This window comes from Trematosphaeria pertusa, assembly GCF_010094035.1.
Source record: "Trematosphaeria pertusa strain CBS 122368 unplaced genomic scaffold BU26scaffold_19, whole genome shotgun sequence".
Taxonomy (NCBI): Eukaryota; Fungi; Ascomycota; class Dothideomycetes; order Pleosporales; family Trematosphaeriaceae; genus Trematosphaeria; species Trematosphaeria pertusa.
Window position 1 is genome coordinate 658,908 of NW_022987230.1, and position 21,390 is coordinate 680,297.

At 53.6% G+C, this 21,390-nt stretch overlaps 6 protein-coding genes across 6 annotated transcripts; 4 read left to right on the forward strand and 2 right to left on the reverse strand.

Moving 5' to 3' along the window:
- Positions 1–1,393: 1,393 nt before the first annotated feature.
- Positions 1,394–6,486, forward strand: BU26DRAFT_524316 (P-loop containing nucleoside triphosphate hydrolase protein). Its single transcript, XM_033830253.1, has 3 exons — positions 1,394–2,099; positions 2,156–4,573; positions 4,620–6,486. The coding sequence occupies exons 1-3, from the start codon at positions 1,692–1,694 to the stop codon at positions 6,204–6,206; spliced, it is 4,413 nt and encodes a 1,470-aa protein (XP_033677757.1). The 5' UTR covers positions 1,394–1,691; the 3' UTR covers positions 6,207–6,486.
- Positions 6,487–6,534: 48 nt separating this feature from the next.
- BU26DRAFT_132405 (uncharacterized protein) lies at positions 6,535–7,096 on the forward strand. The gene has a single exon (XM_033819684.1). The coding sequence runs from the start codon at positions 6,753–6,755 to the stop codon at positions 7,041–7,043; it is 291 nt and encodes a 96-aa protein (XP_033677758.1). The 5' UTR covers positions 6,535–6,752; the 3' UTR covers positions 7,044–7,096.
- A 364-nt stretch (positions 7,097–7,460) lies between these two features.
- On the forward strand, positions 7,461–8,578 carry BU26DRAFT_132411 (uncharacterized protein). The gene is made up of 2 exons (XM_033819685.1): positions 7,461–8,132; positions 8,191–8,578. Exon 1 carries the CDS (start codon positions 7,560–7,562, stop codon positions 8,115–8,117), a length of 558 nt encoding a protein of 185 aa, XP_033677759.1. The 5' UTR covers positions 7,461–7,559; the 3' UTR covers positions 8,118–8,132; positions 8,191–8,578.
- A 2,102-nt stretch (positions 8,579–10,680) lies between these two features.
- On the forward strand, positions 10,681–11,649 carry BU26DRAFT_570811 (uncharacterized protein; the record flags this gene model as incomplete). The annotated part of the gene is made up of 2 exons (XM_033834067.1): positions 10,681–11,114; positions 11,172–11,649. The coding sequence occupies 2 exons, from the start codon at positions 10,681–10,683 to the stop codon at positions 11,647–11,649; spliced, it is 912 nt and encodes a 303-aa protein (XP_033677760.1).
- A 1,534-nt stretch (positions 11,650–13,183) lies between these two features.
- BU26DRAFT_555421 (uncharacterized protein) lies at positions 13,184–15,889 on the reverse strand (the record flags this gene model as incomplete). Its single annotated transcript, XM_033832320.1, has 3 exons — positions 13,184–13,998; positions 14,094–15,096; positions 15,224–15,889. 3 exons carry the CDS (start codon positions 15,887–15,889, stop codon positions 13,184–13,186), a joined length of 2,484 nt encoding a protein of 827 aa, XP_033677761.1.
- Positions 15,890–19,219: 3,330 nt separating this feature from the next.
- Positions 19,220–21,225, reverse strand: BU26DRAFT_543899 (GMC oxidoreductase). Its single transcript, XM_033831710.1, has 3 exons — positions 20,819–21,225; positions 19,417–20,770; positions 19,220–19,370 (listed from the first exon to the last, which is right to left on the reverse strand). Exons 1-3 carry the CDS (start codon positions 21,209–21,211, stop codon positions 19,261–19,263), a joined length of 1,857 nt encoding a protein of 618 aa, XP_033677762.1. The 5' UTR covers positions 21,212–21,225; the 3' UTR covers positions 19,220–19,260.
- Between the last annotated feature and the right edge of the window lie 165 nt (positions 21,226–21,390).

A 21,390-nucleotide genomic window follows, 5' to 3' on the forward strand; every position in this document is an offset into this window, starting at 1 on the left:
ACAAAAGAAATTGGTAGAGCTCATCCATTCTGTGGTGCTCAAGACATTCTATGCTATAGCATACTGGGACCAATAGGAACAAAATGGCAGAAACGATAGAATGTACTGTAGCTTGCGCCTAGCATCCTTTGGGAAGCACTGGTCATGCTTTTGGCCGAGACATCTGTTTCACAGAAGGCACCTTGATTGGGAGTTTAAATGCAATAGAACTTAACTCGCGCAAACTTGCGGCTAGTGCTGTGTATCATTGGATAGGGTCGAACACAAGCGCTGACGGCAGATGTGTGTTGTGTTGTATCATCTTACAACGGCCCCTTTTGCGGCCCTCCAGGGTTGAAATTGGGTATTAAGATCGGGCCTTGAGCATCGTGCGAGGTCCACGTTCTGTTACTCTACGCTTGCTCCAATTTTCTTGCACGACAGATGGAAGCCTGCCCAGGTGGTCTTCCAGGCCGGCGCGAGCCATCTACACCTACTCTCCTGCCCACGACGTTTCCCCGCCCGCTCCACATCCCGCGTACCGCAGTGGAGAGTGGAGCCGGACCTGCATACCAGGCTCCCTCTCTTTCGGAGCGGAATAAAATCCGAGCGGAATCTGATAGCCTCCGAGTGAGCATAGTAGCGTTTGGCTCCACAATCGTATTACAGAATAGAGAGACTCATCGAACGGAAGCAGTATCATTCAACCATGCAGCGTTGTATCGTAAGCATACAAGCGCAGGTGACAGACACCATGCCCGCATTCCGATCCCGACCGCGCGGTTCGATCACACCGAAGAGTCCACTCCTAAGGCAGATCCTCCCAGGCCACACTCGCACAACAAACCGGCGGTGGGCAAAGACGGCGTATCGGCAGTTGCTGACTGCAGCAAGTCGGTGAGCAGACTGGAGCCAAAACGTGAAGGGGAAAAGAAGGATGGCTAGTCATCCATCTTAGGCAGCAGTGCACACGATGTGCTGTGTACGAGGCGTCAAGACCGCGGACGAGATTTCGGTCCCGACACGACTCTTGTAGCAGGCGGTCGGGGACAGCTCATCGGACTCGGAATTCCTTACGAGCCGCCCCGCTAGCAAGCGATCTCTGCGCAAGCGAGCTTCTGGTTCCTTGGTCCCGTTCTGTCAGTCTGTCCGCGCATGTGTTGGACCACTCCTGAAGGTGTCAAGAGGCCACATGCCACAAGGCCAGAATTCCAGGTCCCAGGCTCACCTCCCATTTCATATCACAGTGCCCGGGTCAGTCGACCGGTCAATATGCGATTTTAGTCCGCCGGGAGGCCCCAATCCGGTCACACTTCGCTAAAGATCCGCGCATTCGGGGATCGGCGCAGAAGAACCCCCGACCGATATACGATGGCGTAAAATATTCTTTGAAGCTTAGCAACCCCACAGATTAGTAGCGCATTGTCGTCCTCCTAATTGGTAGGTATTATCTCCGTTCTGTAGCCGATGTTAGCTTGACTCTTGACCTCACCATTTGAGCCACCGAGGTATATGACTCTCGCCTGCCTACTGCGCGGAAACATCATCGACCGAATCCCTACCAGCCCTCATGGCGCACTTTACCAGAGCGACCCTGGCTTCCTGACACTCGCTTCACTTGTTGAATTCCCATTTGGAAGCAGCACCCGGCAGCTGGTTTTCATTCTCTAGGCAACACGCAAGTGCGCTCCGGTTTCAACACCTAAGCTGGAATGTCGACCTCGACTTCTTCCTCGTTGAACGAGAAGGCGAAAGACGAGGAGTGGCGCCTGAATGATCAAGAGGTGGCGGTCCAGAGTACGAAGCAGTATGAGCCTATTGTGACCGAGCCGCGGGAGGCTGTGGAGACCGAGAAGGACTTGGAGGCGAATATGGAACGGCGCAGTACCCGAGGCGGCCTGTCGCGACTACAGAGCGGCACCAGCGGAGTCTCAGAGTTCAGCGACGAGCTATCCGACACGAAAAGCCATGCGAGCGCAAAGAAGAAGTGGTACAAGAAGGCGAACCCGCTCAGATGGGGCCGCAAACCGCCCGTCCCAGAGACCAGAGAGGTCTGCCCGGAGTATCGTGCGGGGATATTGAGCCGGATCACTTTCCAATGGATGGCACCCCTCATGACTGTAAGTGAGATCTTAGTGGTCGAATAGTGCTGCAGCTAATGCCGGGATCATTATAGGTTGGATACAAGCGCCCTCTCGAGCACAACGATCTCTGGACGGTGAATCCAGATCGAAGCGCAGCTGTTCTCGCCGAAAGGCTTCAGACCTCTTTCAAGAGGCGGAGAGAACTAGGTGGACAGCGACCACTTCTCGGAGCTCTCTTTGACACGTTCAAGTGGGAATTCATCATTGGCGGTCTATGCCAGCTTCTCGGCAGCATTATCCAATCCGTTGCGCCGTTCGTCCTACGATACCTCATCAACTTCGCGCTCAAAGCCTATATCTCTCAGCATACCGGCCTGCCGGCACCGAACATTGGAGAAGGCATTGGCTTGGTCATCGGTATTACCGCGATGCAGTTCACGCAAAGCATGGCAACGAACCACTTCATGTACCGAGGCATGATGGTTGGCGGCCAAGCAAGGGCAGTCCTGATATCTGTCATATTCGACAAAGCCATGAAGCTCTCTGGTCGCGCCAAAGCAGGCGGAAAAGCAGTCGTTGAAGCACCACCTCCGGAGGTCAAGCCTGGCAGCGAAGCGGAGAAGAAGTGGTACAAGAAGATATTGAAGAAGAAGCAGAAGGAAGTACAGAAGAGTCAGCAGGGCGTGTCTGGGGATGGACAGGGCTGGGGCAACGGCAGGATCATCAATCTGATGTCGACTGATACGTACCGCGTCGACCAAGCGAGCGGCTTCTTCCACATGATCTGGTGTTCTCCGATCGCAATCCTCGTCACAATAGCTCTGCTCCTCGTCAATCTGACCTATAGCGCCCTTCCTGGTCTTGGACTTCTCATAATTACAATGCCATTGCTAGGGCGAGCAGTCCGTTCTCTCTTCCGCCGAAGGATGGCTATCAACAAAACGACTGATCAACGTGTCGGCTTGACGCAGGAAATCCTTCAAGCCGTACGCTTTGTCAAATACTTCGGATGGGAGACCGCTTTTCTCGAGCGCATCGATGCCATCAGGAGGCGGGAAATCCACGGCGTCCAGATTCTGCTCGCTATTCGAAACGGTATTCTGGCTGTTGGCATGTCGATGCCCGTTTTCGCGTCCATGTTGTCGTTCATCACATACTCGCTTACCGACCACGGGCTGAATCCCGCGCCCATATTCTCGTCTCTCGCCTTGTTCAATTCGCTTCGTCTTCCTCTCAACTTCCTCCCGCTCGTCATCGGCCAGGTTATCGACGCCAATGCTTCGGTCAAGAGAATCCAAGAGTTCCTACTGGCGGAAGAAGCTCAAGAGGATACAAAGTGGGACTACAATGCGCAGGACGCTGTGGTGTTGAAGAATGCGGAGTTCACTTGGGAGCGCCACCCCACGCGCGAAGATGAAGACGCCCCTACGAAGGGGTCCGGCGGAGGCCCTCCCGGAAAGAAGCCTGGGAAAGACAAGAAGACGAAGAAGGACAAGCGAGCGAGCATTCAGTCTGCGAAGGGAAATGCCAGTCCTACGCCCCCAGGCACTGCGGAGAAAGCAGAAGAGGAGGAGCAGCCGTTCGAAATGAAAGATTTGGATCTCTCCGTCGGGAGAAGCGAGCTGCTTGCTGTCATTGGCAGTGTTGGTTCCGGAAAAAGCTCATTGCTCGCTGCCTTGGCGGGCGACATGAGAAAGACAAAGGGCGAGGTGACGATTGGAGCTTCACGAGCCTTTTGCCCTCAATACGCCTGGATCCAGAATGCGAGCGTCAAGGAGAACATTGTATTTGGCAAAGAGTTCAAGCAGGACTGGTACAACAAGGTCATCGATGCCTGTGCGCTTCGGCCAGATCTCGAGATGCTTCCCAATGGCGACAAGACCGAAATCGGCGAACGAGGCATTACTGTGTCGGGCGGTCAAAAACAGCGCATGAATATCGCTCGTGCCATCTATTTCGATGCCGATATTGTCCTCATGGATGATCCTCTTTCTGCTGTGGACGCGCACGTTGGCCGCCATATCATGGACAATGCCATTTGCGGACTGCTCAAGGACAAGTGCCGCATTCTCGCCACCCATCAGCTTCATGTCCTAAGCCGGTGCGACAGGATCGTCTGGATCGAAGGAGGCCGCATCCAAGCTATAGACACGTTTGACAACCTAATGGCGCACAACGAAGACTTCCAGCAGCTCATGACCATGACAGCATCAGAAGAGAAGAAGGAAGAGGAGGAGGAAGTCAACGAGGACGAAGTCGAAGATGAGAAGAAGATGCAGAAGAAGACGAGAAAGAGAAAGCCTGCTGTGGCGCTCATGCAGGAAGAAGACCGCGCCGTCAAGAGTGTGTCGTGGGGTGTCTGGCTTGCCTACCTGAGAGCTGGAGGTGGACTTTGGGTCGGCCCGCTTGTCATACTCCTCCTCATCCTCTCCCAAGGAGCCAACATTGCGACGAGTTTGTGGCTCTCATGGTGGACCTCCAACAAGTTCGGATACGGCGAAGCAACCTACGTAAGTGCCTTGATTTCAACGCAGTGCTCTTGGCTAATTTGTCTAGATCGGTGTTTACGCAGCACTCGGAGCTTCGCAGGCTTTGATGATGTTTGCCTTCTCTATCGCCGTTTCCGTCTTCGGCACTGAGGCTGGCAAGGTGATGCTCCATCGTGCCATTAACCGCGTCCTTCGCGCTCCGATGTCCTTCTTCGATACCACGCCTCTCGGCCGTATCACGAACCGCTTCTCGAAGGATATCGATGTCATGGACAACACGCTGACGGACGCAATCCGTATGTACTTCATGACACTGGCCATGATTATATCCGTCTTCATCCTCATCATCGCCTATTACTATTACTACGCCATCGCCCTGGGTCCTCTCTTTCTCGTCTTCATGTTCTCCGCTGCGTACTACAGAGCATCTGCCCGCGAGGTCAAGCGGCACGAGTCGGTCCTCCGTAGCAGTGTCTTCGCCCGCTTCAGTGAGGCAGTCATGGGAACACCGACGATCCGTGCCTATCGACTTCAGGATCAGTTTTCTCGTAGTGTCCGCGACGCTATCGACGACATGAATAGCGCATACTACCTGACATTTGCGAATCAGCGTTGGCTCAGCATCCGCCTGGACGTCATCGGCATTCTCCTTGTCTTCACGACCGGCATCCTGGTGGTTACCTCTCGATTCTCCGTCAACCCGAGTATTGCAGGACTGGTGCTCTCGTACATTCTCACGATCGTCCAGATGATCCAATTCACGGTGCGACAGCTCGCCGAGGTTGAGAACAACATGAACGCGACAGAGCGCATCCATCATTACGGCACGATGCTGGAGGAGGAGGCGCCTCTCCACATGGGTGAAGTCAGGAAGACGTGGCCAGAACACGGCGAGATCGTCTTCGACAAGGTCCAGATGCGCTACAGGGATGGACTGCCGCTGGTTCTCAAAGGGCTCAACATGCACGTTGCAGCAGGCGAGCGCATTGGCGTGGTTGGTCGGACGGGAGCCGGCAAGTCCAGCATCATGAGCACCCTCTTCCGCTTGGTGGAGCTTTCCGGAGGGACCATCACCATTGACGGCGTCGACATTAGCAAGATTGGTCTCCACGACCTGCGCTCCAAGCTCGCCATTATTCCCCAAGATCCGACTCTGTTCAAGGGCACAGTGCGCTCCAACCTAGATCCGTTCAACGAGCACTCGGACCTTGAACTATGGGGTGCGCTACGGCAAGCGGACCTAGTCTCCAACGATGCGTCCATGGACGACAAGTCGGGCCGCATCCACCTAGACTCGGTAGTTGAAGAGGAAGGTCTGAACTTCTCGCTAGGGCAGCGCCAGCTCATGGCGCTTGCGCGGGCGCTAGTGCGCGGGTCCCAAATCATCGTATGCGACGAGGCAACATCGTCGGTCGACTTCGAGACGGACCAGAAGATCCAGAAGACGATCGTGGACGGGTTCAAGGGCAAGACGCTGCTGTGCATCGCGCACCGGCTGAAGACGATTATCGGCTACGACCGCATTTGCGTCATGGACGCGGGCCAAATCGCGGAGCTCGACACGCCGATGAGGCTGTACGACGCAGGTGGGATTTTCAGGAGCATGTGCGATAGGAGCGGGATTCGCAGGGACGACTTCCTTCATCAGGGTTGAAAAAGTTTGGGTTCTGGTACATGTAATATCTAATGGCGCATTTGCGCAGGGTCATAGATTGGAGCGGCGGCATCATACCTTTGGGCGTTTACACATGGCGGGGTTTCTTTTCCTCTCCACATATACACAGTAGGGACTCGGCAGAGCGCTGGATGGCAGTTGCACGTCTTTACGGAGCACTGTGTAAGAGCATTGAGCGAGCATTTGCATTCTCATCTCGGCCTGGCGCACAGATGGCTAGTCTATGCAGCGAAAAGCAAGTCTGAATTTTACATACGAGGCCTCTGTGGCTGCATGGATGTCATCGAGCGGCAAATGCACGAATCCACCCGTGCACGTGTCGCGCCCCTCGCCCAGCGGCAAAGATGCGTTCTCCAATCTTTCTTGTGCATGCGTCTAGCCCGCTGCAGTCTACGCTGTCAGCTGTGCAGCGGCGGCGCGCCCAGCCGCCAGTGAGTGTGTGCATCCGCCAATTCTAGAGCCCAGCTGCGCTTGGCCGCTTTCGGCAAGCCTCCCACGGTGCTCAGGGACGCGCTGAGCCGTGTGATGCGGGCGTGCATGGCACAAGCTAAATGCAGATGCGCCGCGTATTGCTTGCTTATCGTATGTGCGCATGGCAGCACTGTGGTATTTCGGGTTTGGGCGAAAAGGGTGGGGGAGTTTGGGACGTTGAGACGGGCGGCGTCCTGGATTGACGAGGGCGAGCAGGCTGTTGGGGCAGAACAGCAGGGCGGCGATATACTCGGCTCATCTAACGCAACGTCCAAGGTTTGCGGGCGCTGGCAATTCGAAGGAATTGGAGGCAGGACAGCCGGGCGCGGAGCTGCAGACGGCTAGCGCCGCCGCAGCGATCGGAGGCCCTTGCCTAGAACGTTTTGGCCCTCCACCGGGCCGGGGGACTCCTCAAATCCAACCACCACCAGCCCCTTCTCTTGCTCGTCGTACGACTGACCACTCGTTCCACCGCCCTCGTCTCCGTTCATTCTTTCTTCGCAGCAGCCCGTAGCTGACGCTGGCCGACCAGCTACCCTCCCGCTCCTTCCCCAGCATCGCCGCCTGCACGCCGCCTGCACGAGCCCGTGTCTCGCCTGCCGGTTTTGTAGAGCTGAACCCACGGACCACGGGATAAACGTCACATCCTCTGATGAGCTCCATGCTATTTCGCCTCTGAATCGCCGTCGACTTACCCAAAAGCCTCACAGCGCCCGCCAGTGCAGCGCCGCCTCTGCTCTGCCTCTGCCTCTGCCTCTGCGCTCCGCCGTCGCCAGCGTCGTCTCTCCTTGGGCTGCCCCTTCGACTGACGCAAGCACCACCGCGACGACCAACTCCTGAAGCAGAGCCGGCCACCGCAGCATGGCAGCAAACACCGAGAAACCAATTACCTTCGGCGCTACAATCGAGGCCCCTACGAAGCCCCAGCCCGCCCTGCGCTCGCCGCCCTCCAACGACTCCACCATGTCCGCCTCCGCAGAGAAGCAGACGCCCGTCGACTCGACGAACCCCTACTCCGCCTTCTACAAGCACCCCGAGGCCCGTCGCTCATTAGATGAGAGCCGCGCCCAGAGCAAAGTACACCTCGACGTGGGCTTCCACGAGCGCGATCTCGAGGCCGGCGTCCCCCTCAGCGCCGCCACCACGCAGAACCCCAAGGTGTCCGTCGACGGCCGGGTGAAGGAGTGCACCATGTGGCCGTCGCGCCAGACGATAACGGAGAAGCGGAAGATGAGCCGGCGCGCCAAGGGCTGCAATCTCTTCCGGAGTCTAAACAGCAAGCAGAGACTTTGGGCTAAGATCATCATTGCTCTGGTCGTCGTGGCCGCGGCTGTGGGCCTGGGCGTTGGCATCTCGAGGGCCGTCGGCGGAGGTGTGTGGTCTGGCCAGGGACAGAGCAAGCCAATTCCGAATAACTAGACGAGACGTCTCCCGGTGAGTACTGTGCTCGATAAACCTTCGAGTGATGTGCACGTTTGCTAACAGAGCGCAGAGCTACCTGCCTCGATATCATCGACTTCTATGTTGCTATGCTTATTCCAACATTCGTAGACCGCCTGTATCATGGCATGTTCACGTATACATACTGCTGCTTCGGCCTGTATTTCGAGGACCCTCTAATTGGCGCGCGTACATGCCTACCCGAACGATCGACCATTCCTACCATCGACCGCCTCATCTCTCCGCGACGACTCCCCCCGCGAATCGCCAATCATCCATCCTGCGTCACTCGATGTCTCACATATACAAAAACTCGAACGGAACACCCCATCCACCGGCGATTCGTCTTTCTCGCCGCTCACCCACCTACGACGGAGGCGGTCCGGTAACGACTATTCGCATACTTGGTAGACCATTTTTGATATCCATTATCGCTTATTGTAATGCGAATGTAAATATCCTTCTTTCTTTCCTGTCAGTCGTTTCATGGCAATGGTTCGAGGCGTATATATGGGTCGGGCTGCATTGACTGCATAGCATGTATGGGAGCGTATGAAGCTCTGTGTTGTATTCAACGGGCTATCGTGATAGACGGAAGGCGCACCTCTGTGCGTTGAGAAGAATCGAACATCTTTCCTGGTGGGGAATCTTCTGCATTCAGCCCATGCTCCTCCTTCCCCCAAAGTCACGTCATCCATGTTCCCGCTCCCGTCATGATTGACCGCGGGCAGCCTCAGGTTTCGACTGCCGCGGTTTCATTTCCTGCTCGCCCCGCCGTACTCTCGTACTGCCGTACTCGCGCATCCCTGCACGCTGCCCATAAACGCAAACGAGATCAGCACATTACGCGCGGCTGTGGCAAGGGCGCGAAACGGCTATGCCGCGGCTGTCACATGACTCGCCCGCGCCGCGCGCCCGTTTTGTGCGCATGAATGGGGTGGGAGGGATCTGCCGAGGGGTTCGTTTCATGCGAGTGGGCGAGTAGTGGGAGCGGCTGGGGTGCACGGGAGTGATGGGAAGTGGAGAGGGTAGGGAAGGGAAGGGAAAGGGAGGAGGAAGAGGAAGGGGGATTAGATAAGAGTTCGCTGACGTTAGAGATGGGTGTTCGAGGTTGTTGCTCTCGTTCATAGGACGGGACGGGTGGAGTGTTGATATGGTTTGTGTCTAGTGGTTAATTCCTATGTGGTAGCAAGCAAACTGCTCAAAAGTAGACAGACAGCTTCAATCCCCAAAACAACTCCAACGCTTCTCCCACCCGCCACCACAGGTCCTCCTCCCAACGGCGGCAAATCACACATCCTATCCCTATCCCTATCACCGCAATACCAATTCCTTTCCAGATACCCCCCGTCGATACCGCTCCAACACCTCGATCAACTCCTGCTCCGCTTCCTCGGTCTCCCAGCCACGACAGAGCTTGCCGTATGCATCGTCCGCGGCGAGGGATTCGTCGAGCGCCTGCCGCTTTGCGCGATGATGGCTGTTGAGCGGGCGACGAGGAGCTGGGAGCGGAGGAAGCGGGTGTGGTGTTGAGAGCAGCGAGGGAATTCAAGTGCGGTAAGGCGGTGGGCGAGTGGGCTGAGGGGCTGAGGGGGGAGGGGAGAGGGGAGGGCTGTGTTGATGGTGATGGTGATGGTGGGTATCTTTTGAGTGTGCCTAGGGTGAGTGTTTCTCTTCGATGTGTGGGGTAGCAAGGGGGAAGGTTGGGAGGTTGTAAGAGATGGTTGATAGAGTACCGATACAGTGTCCGGGAGAATGTATACTCCGTTGCTGGATTGGGGTCTGCTTGATGCTTGATGTAGGATAGCGAGGGCGAGGGCGGGATTCGGAAATTGGGTTGGGAAGGGTGTGGCTTTACAATGCTGGGTTGGAGGGATGGATGCTTAGGTAAGTCCGGGCGCGAGTTGTGCTATGCTTATCGTAAGGGGGATATGTTCTTAGTAGGCGCTGTGGACACGGAGAGGGAAGCCGTAAGTGCGAATCGGGAACCGCACACGCGATAAGCAAGACAGGAAGCGTAGGGTTGCTGAGCGCAACAAAAGGGCTACGAAGCACTTCAGAAACAGCGTATATGGCACTACGAAAATCGTCGTATTTTTTTAGTCACCGATGTTGGCGAACTGACTACCTAGCTCGGTGATTCAAAAAGTACGACATCTTCGTAGGTTCTTCACTGCAAGGAACGGAAATTCAGTACATCAATCCGGGCTGGTAAGCCTTTAGGAAACATGCAGTTCATTGATTGATGGACTTTTTTTCGTTTTGAGTCGCCAACCTAGAGTGGGTATGCTGACTAACAGCAAAGCGGAGCTTCTGCCTACACAGTTCGTTGCGAGAACTCGGATAACGAATACGTGGCATGCGGCGCATTATCTTTATGTCGAGGTGGAGTCCAGCAGGTGCATGTGGCGCAGCCAACAACAATCTTGAGCAGAGGTGTCCTTCCTCCAACATTCGCACAACCCCCGACAACAATACTCCCACCGAGAACTCCTGCTTTTCCAGCCCGGCCTGTTGAATCCCCGGTACATTCACCTTTACGATGCGCGAAACATTGAACAAAGCCCTACGAAGGGCGCGTTCCGTCTTCGAACCATCATACCACGCGGCCTGGCCTCTTCGTGACGGAGATATTGCAAAGCCCGCTTTGAATCCACAGCGACGATGCCCGCTCTTTGAAAAACTGAGCGCGGAGCTTCGCATCACGATCTACCGAGCCGTGCTCACCGACCCCCATCGCTTCCTGCATATATGCAGAAACAGAGAATGGCCTAAGCGGAGAGCCTGGGAACGAAAGCAGCGAAAGGTCGCCCATCTCTGGTGTATGGACATGGACTCGCCGTTTCCGACATGGCAGCACGCATGCTACGGCGAGAGATACGAACAAAATCCGGGGTCACTACCGCGTTTCGTCTCTCGGTGCATAACCAAGACGGATGACAAGCTGCTTTCGCTCCTGTTAACATGCCGTATCGTGTAAGTGCAGATTTGGAAGACTTGCAGACAAGTGATGGCTTCTAACTCAGCGACCAGGTACTCAGAAGCGCTTCCCATCTTGTATCGAGACAACACATTCCATTTCAGAGGAGCGCCGGGTCTTTTGGCTTTCCAATCCTCCATATCAACGGTTCAATGGCACGCCGTCCACCATATCCACCTCTCTACTCTCTATGATCGCGCTGCCATGTTCTATCTCCAGGATGAGGTATGGCCACCAGAAAACCCTTTGAACTGGGAAGAGTGTGGCCGACTCCTTTGCGAATTACCGAGCCTCGAGTCTTTGAAACTAGATATCACTGCGCAGATTGACGCACGCAACCTAGATTCATTACTGATGGCCGCTTTAAACCCACTGAAGAGCGCCAATGCAAAGGTATTTGAGGTGGAGCTAAATGTAAAGCCGTCGCCCGCGGTGTGGGATCGGTTGAGAGAGGCGAACTTTGTCACCACGTTCAGGGAAAGACCAGAAAATGTGGAAGCGTACGGTACTGGAATAAGCTTGTCTCTTTAACTCCACAAAGATACATAAAGAGGCAAGACCGGAAAAAGTTCGACTTTTCAAAGAAATCATGCCACCAACGCCATCTCTATCTTCTTTCAACAATTGCCTGGATAGCCTAGACCTCCCTGCTTCTCTTCTGCCCAGATGGCTTAGGGGAAAGTCACCGGTGCATTGAGGCTCCTCATTGTGCCATCGCCCCCGATCGCCATCGGGTTGTTGGTGCGACTCATAAGCCAGCATCCTAGGTTGATCAGCATTGGTCTTATCAATATCAATGGCGGTCAGAACATATGTACCTAGCGCAAAGTATGCAACGCTGTCGGAATTATTGTCAGGCCCGTGTTTCGCATAGGTTTCTACATACGGTTTCCTCTTGGCAAGTGCTTTGATTTGGTCCCATCGGTAAGCAGGGAGGATACGAACTGGAAGCAGGGGCAGCGTCTTCAAAGAGATTTTCACCTAGTGGGGTGGGTAAGGCTTTGGATATCTCGAGCCATCAGAGGAAGTACTCACATCGGCAAGTCCACCAGGTACAGCTGCACGCGTATGCGTCATTTCGTGTAACAGAACCACCGCCAGGAGATTAAACCTGTCTTAATTAAAGTATTACTTCATGTTCCACGACTGTAGCAGAAACACTTACCAACTTGCTTAAAGCCATATTTGCTCTTCGAGAACCTGCGGCGTTGGAATTTTCCAAGCCACTTATTGCTGCCGAAATTTCCATTATCATCGAACACCCCTTTCCTGATGTTCGTGACTGAGCCTTTGCATAGTTGTATCGCAGCTGGGTACTTGTCGTTGTCCTTCCCCTCGGGGCTACCCCAAGTGACCGCAAGTGCCAAGACACCGGAAGTAGTAAGGTACCCATCGAGGCTACATTGCGTCAGCGACTCTAGTGGTCCGCCCACTCTGATGCCATTTCTGTCTATGCTTCGTAAGCTGACGCCTCTATGTACGGGAAAAGAAGCGCTCAATCGCCAAACCCCAACTCCCACGTGAACGGATTATCTATTCTTCACTCCCCCATCACTCCCCCATCGCCTGCACCACGGCATATGTGTGTGTGAGAGTTCTATTATGGCCATGCATTCTAGGCATGGAATTTCCATTTCCGCGTAGAGAAAATTTGTCATTCCTTTCACCCATTCGACGAACTTGTCTGCAGTTGCAATGTCTAACTGCTGACAAGCTGGAAGACAGCTAATTAAGAGGAGTTACAAGAAAGAGGCCAGAGATGAATCGCTAGACCTAATCTAGAAGTGTGTTAAGTCACCACTTAGATATTCTAAGCCTGGAATGAATGTGTTGATCTAGAATACTGTTTGATCTTCATTTGATATCATAATCCAAGTCGGAACAGAAAGGTCGTAAAAACGAGTGTTTGTCCATGTCCTCATATCGACAGTAGGGGAAAAGTAAGGAGATACATACCACAAAATAGGCAAAGTCACATCCTTCCTCCACCAGTCATTAGCACTCAACAGTGGCACTTCTTGTCTCTCAGTCCCTAAGGAAATATACCCATAATTTTGAGCTGCGATCACTCGAACGAGGCTAAAACCTCCCACTTCCTACCCTCCATGATTTTCTCTACCTCACCCCTCAGCTCCCTTTCGACCTTTCGACCAGCCGGACTCAAATCCAGCTGTGCATGCAGATAAGAATGCATCTGCCGATTGAAGACGTCTGGTATACGACCCAACTTCGGTGGACTCGAGTGACTCGGTAGCGATGGCCGCAAGTGTTTCGTAGGCGGCATGCCATGCCCACCAGTGATGATTCTTGTGAAATGCGGCTCCAGGAGGGCTTTGATCAGGTCAAAACGCTCTTCATTTCCCAGATAGGAATATTTCTTCACAGATATGGCCGCGTGAACGCTCGCGGCCAACTTCTGGATGTTGTCGTTCGCCGCTTTGGAAATACTTGGGATGCATACTTTGACCCAGGCGATGCCGTCTTTGATGACGGTGAGGACCCAAAGGGCGACATCGGTGGCGTAGAGGATGGCTGCTCCAGCACCGGTTGTGGAGCCTGCGAGGATGTACTTGAGGAGGTTGGCGCAGAGGATGCCGAAGTCGACCCAGTCGAAGTCGCTAACGATGGATCTATACAGGGACCAGAGAACATCCGCTTTGTGGATCCCTTTGATAAGCTTGCAGGCATCTTCCCACAGGTTTTTCAAAACGGGTGTTGCGGCGCCTTGTACATTGACGTGCAAGGTTGTCACTAGGAGCGCGACTTTATCACGGGCGGCTTGTGGGATTGATTTCCACCAGGCGATCACCCCGTTGACGACTTTGGTCGAGGTGACGGACGGAGCTCCGAACATGAGGGTGGGTAAGTCCCAGCAGAAGTCTTTGATCAGATAGAACTAGGCCAAAGTGCAAGGATCTGCAAAGTCAAGCTTTAGTGTCTGTGAACTCACCGAATGGGAGTTGGAAATTACTTACCGAATGGAAACCCAGTTGTTACTGCAAGAGGTGAGGCGTCATGTTGGCGGAGAGCTTTCCTATGTACAACGTGTGTCTTTGTACATGATCCGGTTGCAGCTGTTGAGGCGTTGACTTTTGTTGCCCACTCAAACTGGAATATGTAGGTATCGGTAGGGACTATGACGTTGTCGATCTTGTATTGATGAATAGGGATAGCTCTGATCAAGGTGTCTCCAGTCTTGTACGTCGAAAACACAATAGGAATTGAACTGGCTTTTGGGAAGGTGAAGCTCAAGATCAGGAAAAGAGTCGCGTAGCTACCCGGCAATTCATAGTGGGCCTCGGCGGCCTTGTTTGTGTCAGTGGCGAAGTCGACGCCGTTGTCGGTTGCCCCAATATACGCATAGGAATAGGTCTTCTTGTCCGTACATGCAAGGAGCTGTCTTCCAGAGGATGAGTCGAGCATGAAGCTCGAGGCTTTAGACGGATCTGCTGTATTGGCGAACAGTCCGCTGTTCGGGACGTAAGAGAGGTACTTCTGGCTCCTGGGATCTTTTAACCGGAATCCAGTCTTTTTTGTTGCTTGTCCATCAATAGCCTGTAAAAGGCGGCCTGATCGGAAAGGGTCATCGAAAGAGGCAGTCTGTGATGCCAGACTAGTTGAGGCTCCGTTCTCCCATGCTGAGGAGCATTGAATAGTGCCCGAAACTCCGTACTGGTAGAAGACTTGTGCGCATGGCGTCTTACCCTTCCAACCCTCGAAGCCGAAAAAAGCTTGGGTTGGTGTTGGAAGCATGGCGAAGTCTTTCAGGTATTGAAAAACTTTACCGTCCACTGGTCCTAGAACAGTTTGGCCCTCCATCCTGCCCCAGAGTACGGCAATAATGTTAAGTTGACCAGCGTTGCGACCATTTGGATTGAAGAACAGGGTGCGGGAGTTGTCAACTGCGGTGGTGGGGTCAAGCTCACTGATGCCAGACTTATCTGGAGTCATGAGGAGTTCCAGTGGCCGGTCACTCCACTGGTACAAGATCGACATTGTCTTCCCAAAAGACGAATCTGTTTTGGGGATCGGTCCAGCCGTACAGATGAGCCCAGTGAGTCATGTCGAGTGAGATCGTCTGATCGAAAGTTATCAATGCTTGAACCTGCTTCGTGAAATCAACGCCACCAAAATTGGCTGCCTTGATCAGGAGGCGTGGTGGTGCTGGTCCTTTCCTGATGGAAATGATACCTCCGTCCCAGGCAGTTTTGACGTTGTATTGATATTGCCCATCGGGCAGAAGGTATCCGTAGGTAACTGAGAGTTGGCTCTTATGTGTTGAGTTGATGGCATATCCAGTCGGGGGCACCGATATAACCACACTGGTCTTATCGCTGCTCATACCAGTCACTGTATTCTGGACATCCGCAGTGACATCCTTGTCGTAATAGCTCGCATCCACTAAGTATATGTCGCCCGGGGAATTCGTTGGATTTTTGGCAACGGATAGGGAGGAGCCATCGTAGTTAACCTCGATCTCCACGTCTTGAATACCGCGTGTGACTTGGAAGGTGCTATAGGAAAGCCTGGTGGAGGTGGTGTCCGCGTCATTGGCTAGTGGGACCCTCCAGACCATCACAAACATGTTCCTATGCTCACCCCCTGAGGGGTCTGGTCCGAACTTGTAATCATCGGGCGTGATCTTGAAAATGTTCGTTCTTGCGTCGTCGTCATCGCTGTTGACGAAGTCGCTGTATGCTTGGCGGGCCTGGGCAGTGACGATGTTGGTGCCGTAAGTGGCTGAGATGATCTCGAGATTGTAGCAAGGCATTCTAGAATACCCCTTCATCAGTACTTATACAGAGGTGATGACTGAACTCTTACATTGATAGAGTGTCATTGTCCCTTGTTTGAGTCCTTCGGTGTCTATTGAATGAGCTTGATCGAGACAAGGCTTAAAGAATAAGAAGCTTTAGATTGGAGGAGATTCGATCAACGGTGCATACCAATCTAGAGACCAGAGAAAAGGTTTAGGAGGGCGGAGGTATCTTCATTAATACCTCAACCCGGCCGCCCAGCTCTGGCAATGCCTGGAGTCTGCCGCCTGGAGGCTGACCTGTTTAGACTGACTGTCCGACTTCGGATGTTTCGCGCAGATGCGTGTAAGACATGCTTGGTCTCTGAAGGACCAGAACTCCCAGGTTCTTTCTAATCAGGCAACTTTTGCAGGACGCATGCTGCATTACAGGGGGTCGATGCAGTCATGTAGTTTTCCACTAATTCTCCAGTGAATGATGGGGCCACCTTCGCTAGGCTGTGGAGAGACTCGTTCGAGGGACTCGCTGACTGCGTTGCTTGATTCTGCCAGTAGTTGCTGCTACAAGGCTACTTTCGCCGGATTAGGATTGGTTCTATCACGGTGGGGAACTGTGCTGGAGCTCACAGGCAAACTTAGCTTTCTTGCCTTTGATGACTTAGGTCATGCTCCACCAGATAGCTCGGTGCATGAGGTCGTCGTTTGCGGGAGGGCGGGTGTCCTCGTTGACGAGTCGGGCCTTGACCGCATCGATCAGCCGCTGCTGTGACCCAGCCGGAACCTCACGCCAAGATGTAAAGTTTGGGTATGCGCTGTTGAGGAGCAGGCTGATCGGTGGTGATGAGCTGCTTCGTATTCAGCCCGAATGTGCGGTACGTGAAGAGTCTGTCTTACCAAGAACCGCTCCACTGAACCGCAGTGTAACCAATAGCATGTTGGACCTGTTCGATGCTGTTGATTTGGCCGTGACTCTGTCCATGGTAGGTAGGTAGAGGCGAGAGTGCGGATGTTTCAACAGAAAGCGGTGAGAACGTGAACCACACAGCGTGGAATACGTCTCGGTGCACACCACCGATCCGAAATCCCCGCTTCTTCCACGTATTCTACAAAACTTTATTTGGCTCATGTCGATGATGCTGTTGAATGCCAAAGCAAAATGCACGGAAAACGGAGGCAAGCTTCGAGCGTGAGGGTGTAAAGGCAAGTGGACTCGCGGGGATGGTCGATGAACAGGGGACTCGTGTTGCTCTCAATGGGAGACCTAGGCCATGAGCAAGCCCACAGAAGCGTCTTGACCAGTTGAGTATCCTTCATCTTGTCTCTCTGCTTCCTGTCCGGCTCTGGACCAAGAGCTCGAATAAACCCTAGACAGCTCCGTTGTCCCGATTCCGGACGCATCTCCTACGTAGTCAATGGGCAGCGGTCGCGGCTGCGGCTATGCAGTAGATGAGGGGTAAACAAAAGCAATGCGACACGCCCACGTAGGCTCTTCAACAGTTTGTTGGGAATCGAAGCCTTCGATGCAGATCTAGGCCTCGACGTGTCAGTCAGCGTCCTGTATTGAAAAACGGTTGATCAATCAATTAGAGGCCTTCCAGACTGCACGAGCTAGTTTTGTTGGACATTGCTTGTCTTGTGTTACGGTAATGATGCTTGCGATTGACTGCTTTGTAGCCGCCTTTTCTTAATCGGATGTGAGACCGCCACTCTGGTTTCTTGCACCAGAAGGAGTTGGCTGGTGCTAGCGGTACCCCGGCTTTCAAAGTCACTTATATTGACGCTAGCGATTACATCAATGAAGCATTCTTAATTGGGGGCGTCTGGAACACTCGTACACTAGGTGCCTAGACGACAGTATTTCGAGGTCGGTGAGGGCTGCAAGAAGCTGGCCAATGGGAGGGTGATTACGGTGGTACACAGGCTCCAGTGACAAGGCTGAAGATGCCCACCCGCCTTGCGGACAGGTTTTACACTTCGTCGACTTCGAACAGTGTGTCCCGGCCATGTTGATGTCGTAGTCAGTGCCTCACACTCCAAGACGCCTTCGAGCGTTTCGCGGCCACCGCTACCCCAGACGACAACCGTGAATTCACTAATACAAAGCTCAAGAATGTTGGGGACGAAGCTATCAAGATCGAGCAGCAGCTCCGCGCTCGCCGCACCCAGAGGAACATGGCCCGCTCGGAGCCATTCTTGCGCGGCATGGAGCACATATTCAAAAGTGGTCGAACTACTCTGTAACGGGACTCCATACCTCTCATGGGTATGACCGCCAGTCAAGCTGATACATATGGTAAGTCGTTCTCCATCCCAGTGTGCTAAAGCCTTTATTGATTCGCGTTAATAGATAACAGTCGATTCGCTGAGCGCGTTTGAGAAGCTCATCGAGGCATATGGCAAGATCGCGGATATATATTTGGTCTATGAAGGGGCAGGCTAACTCGAGCGCAGGCATGTTTTTGTGGATACGTCTTGTTCTAGAGTCGCTATAGACCCTTTACAGCCTCGAGGACCTCCGCAAACTCGTCGAAGATCTGCCATCGGAACTTGCAGCTCTATACGGATGCATTCTTGGCCGTCTATCTAATGCCCGTGGTCCTCACGTCTACGGAGGGGTTCCACGGATGCTTAGTTGGATCTGCTTTTCACAGAGACCTTTGCATAAGCACGAGCTGCTTCACGGACTCGCGATTCCCCGACCGATGCAGGGGCTATTACCCAAAACGTTCCTGTCGCCCAGATCCTCGACCATTACAACCCTTCATCGAAGAGCGATCCGATTCGACCGTTGTTCTCGTTCACTTCTCAATCACAGAGCATGATTGCCTTCCCCGATCGGATGGTCTTCTGCGAATGGTTTATAGATCCTTCTTGACGTCTAATGCGCCCCAGGTCATTCAGCCAATACAGGACACAGAGTCCTCACTTGATCTCTGAATGAGTGGCACATTGACACCGTGCAGACATGACTTTAACGCTGCTTTAATTTGTAGTATAGTGCTAATGTGGAACGGGTCGAGTTCTGTAACCATGCTTAGAAATGACATCGAGCATGGCTCCGTTCGGGATATACCCACTGACATGCTCCTCACTGAGCTTTCGACAGTTGCGGGTGCGTAGCGCCCGGATGCAGGCAGCGCCCCAGACGCCTCAGCGATTGGAGCGTCAGTCATCACGGCCGAAGCTGAGGGCTGGAATTCGCTCCTGGGTGCCCTGCTATGTGGTCACGGCCCGACTGCAATTTCCTGGCGGCATTGGTTCTACGTAAGATGGTGTATTGTCCTGAATTATGGCGTTATTGTTCTCTGTTGATCTTTCCTTCGTTCCTTTCGAGTAGTTCTCTCTGGAGAAAAGACCTTGGGGGCCATCTCTAATACAATTATAACTCACGCAACGATACCAAGTTCCTTAGCAATGACATCTGCCGCCTTCTCGCCCACAATGAGTGCCGTGTTGCACGTGTTAGCCGCCACATTCTCCGGGATGATGGACATATCTATCCTCCGTTAGCTGACTTGTTTCGCCAGCAGATGAGTACTTACCAGCACACTTCAGTCCCTCCGTCCCATACACATTCAAATCCTTATCCACAACTCCGCCCCTCTCCTGTGGCGCCATCTTGCACGTGCCGAGAGAATGCCACGTCGTCTCCACGTTCTCTCGAATGAACTGCTCGATCGCGCGGTCATCTACCTCATCGTACTCCACTAGTGGAATCGCCATTCGCTCTTCCGCGCTGCCGAACCCGCCTTCCTTCAGGGGCCCCTTTGACAGGGCAGCCATACTACTCTCTCGGAACTTTGGATGGGCTATCGGCAGCTCGCCTGCGAAAGCATTAGTACGTCTGTAAATATCCCGTCCCTTCTTGTACGCCCAAATCTGCTTCTTTAGGTCAATGTCGTTTGCGTCGGAGAGAAAGCCCGTGATGAGCTTTGGCGGAATCAGGGCATCCGACGACGTAATGTGGATGCTACCGCGGGAGTATGGGTAAGGAGTGTAAGACGCCATGGTCGAGTACTGTCTATCCGGCTCGTCCAACATCTTGGCATCACCCATGTACATTGCCATGACGCCCATGAGCATGACGGGCTTGGAGGGCTCATTAGCAAAGTTCTTGTCCCATGAGGCTTTGAACTCCGGGCCTAGCGCTGCGGCTTCTTCCTCTGTCATGCGCAGCTTTCCGCCAATGTCGAGGCCGTTCCAGCCCAGGCAGGGGTCTTTCTCCGAGAGTGCTTGTGAGATGTCCTTACGTCCAGTGAGAAGGGCGTTCATGGTTTCTTCAGGTTTGAGGTTGGTTTTGTATCCGCAAAGCACGAATTGATGGTCCTGGTAATTTTCGCCGACGCCAGGGAGGTCTGAGACGACAGGGATATCGAAGCCCTTAAGCAAGTCTTTGTTGCCAATGCCAGAGCGCTCGAGAATGGATGGGGTCCCTAGAGCACCAGATGAAACTACGACGAGCTTTCTCGCCTTCGCGACTTTCGTGATTCGTTTTGTGAGACTCGTACTCTGCAAGAGGAAGGCAGGCTCGGGTTCATACTCCACTCCAACAGCGCGCTTGCCTTCGAAGAGTACGCGCCTGACCTTTGTCTCCGGCAGGATGTGAAGGTTGGGATGCCCTCCATCGCCTAGAAGGGGCTTGACGTATCGCAGCGCAGCGCCTTGCCGGATTCCGTCAGGCCCGATGAACTTCGCACTCCTTGTGAAGCCATTATTAGAATCAAAGTCCTGCAAGTCCTTGATCTCTGGGAAACCAAGTGACTCAGCAGCGGCTAGGAAGTCATCTTGAGGAGCCTTTGGTGCGTGAGTACCAAAGCTGATACCGATGGGCCCAGAGAAGCCGTGGACCGAACTAGAACGCTGGACGAAGTCTTCTCCGAGATGGATAGTTTCAAGCTGTAACGCTCAATTAGTGACTTGGTTGATCTGGCTTGCTTCACTCGCCTTTTTCGCATAGTGGATCAAGCTCTCACGATCCCAACCTTCCATACCGAAGCTGTCAAAGTCGATGCCCTGCGCACGCGTATACATCATTGCATTTATGCTACTACCTCCGCCAAGCGTCCCGCCTGTAGCTACCACTCTCGCACGGCTGTTCAGTGCGACTTCTTCTTCGGCCTTGTAAAAGATCGTATTCTGCGAAGCCGGGGCGAGATTTGCGAAGAAGATCCCAGGCGTAGTGACAGTGGGGTCGTCGAGATTGTTCCTTCCGCGTTCAATGATGAGGATGGAGAGATTGGGATCCGCCGCTGCGAGACGACCTGCGGCGACGCAGGCGGAAGTTCCTCCTCCCGCAAAGACGATATCAAACTCCTGACCCTTCTCGTTTGTTGACATGTTGTAGGGAAAGTCTAGCGGTAGTATTGGTAAAGAGGGATCCAGCTGACACCGAAAGGGAGCTTCTTATATCATATGCCCATGCGTGAGCGCCGCACATGCCGCATCGCCGCGGCTCGTTCTGGTCAGCTATGCGCTTGATTGGTCGCAGTAATTTGTGCACACCGTAGGATCAATTA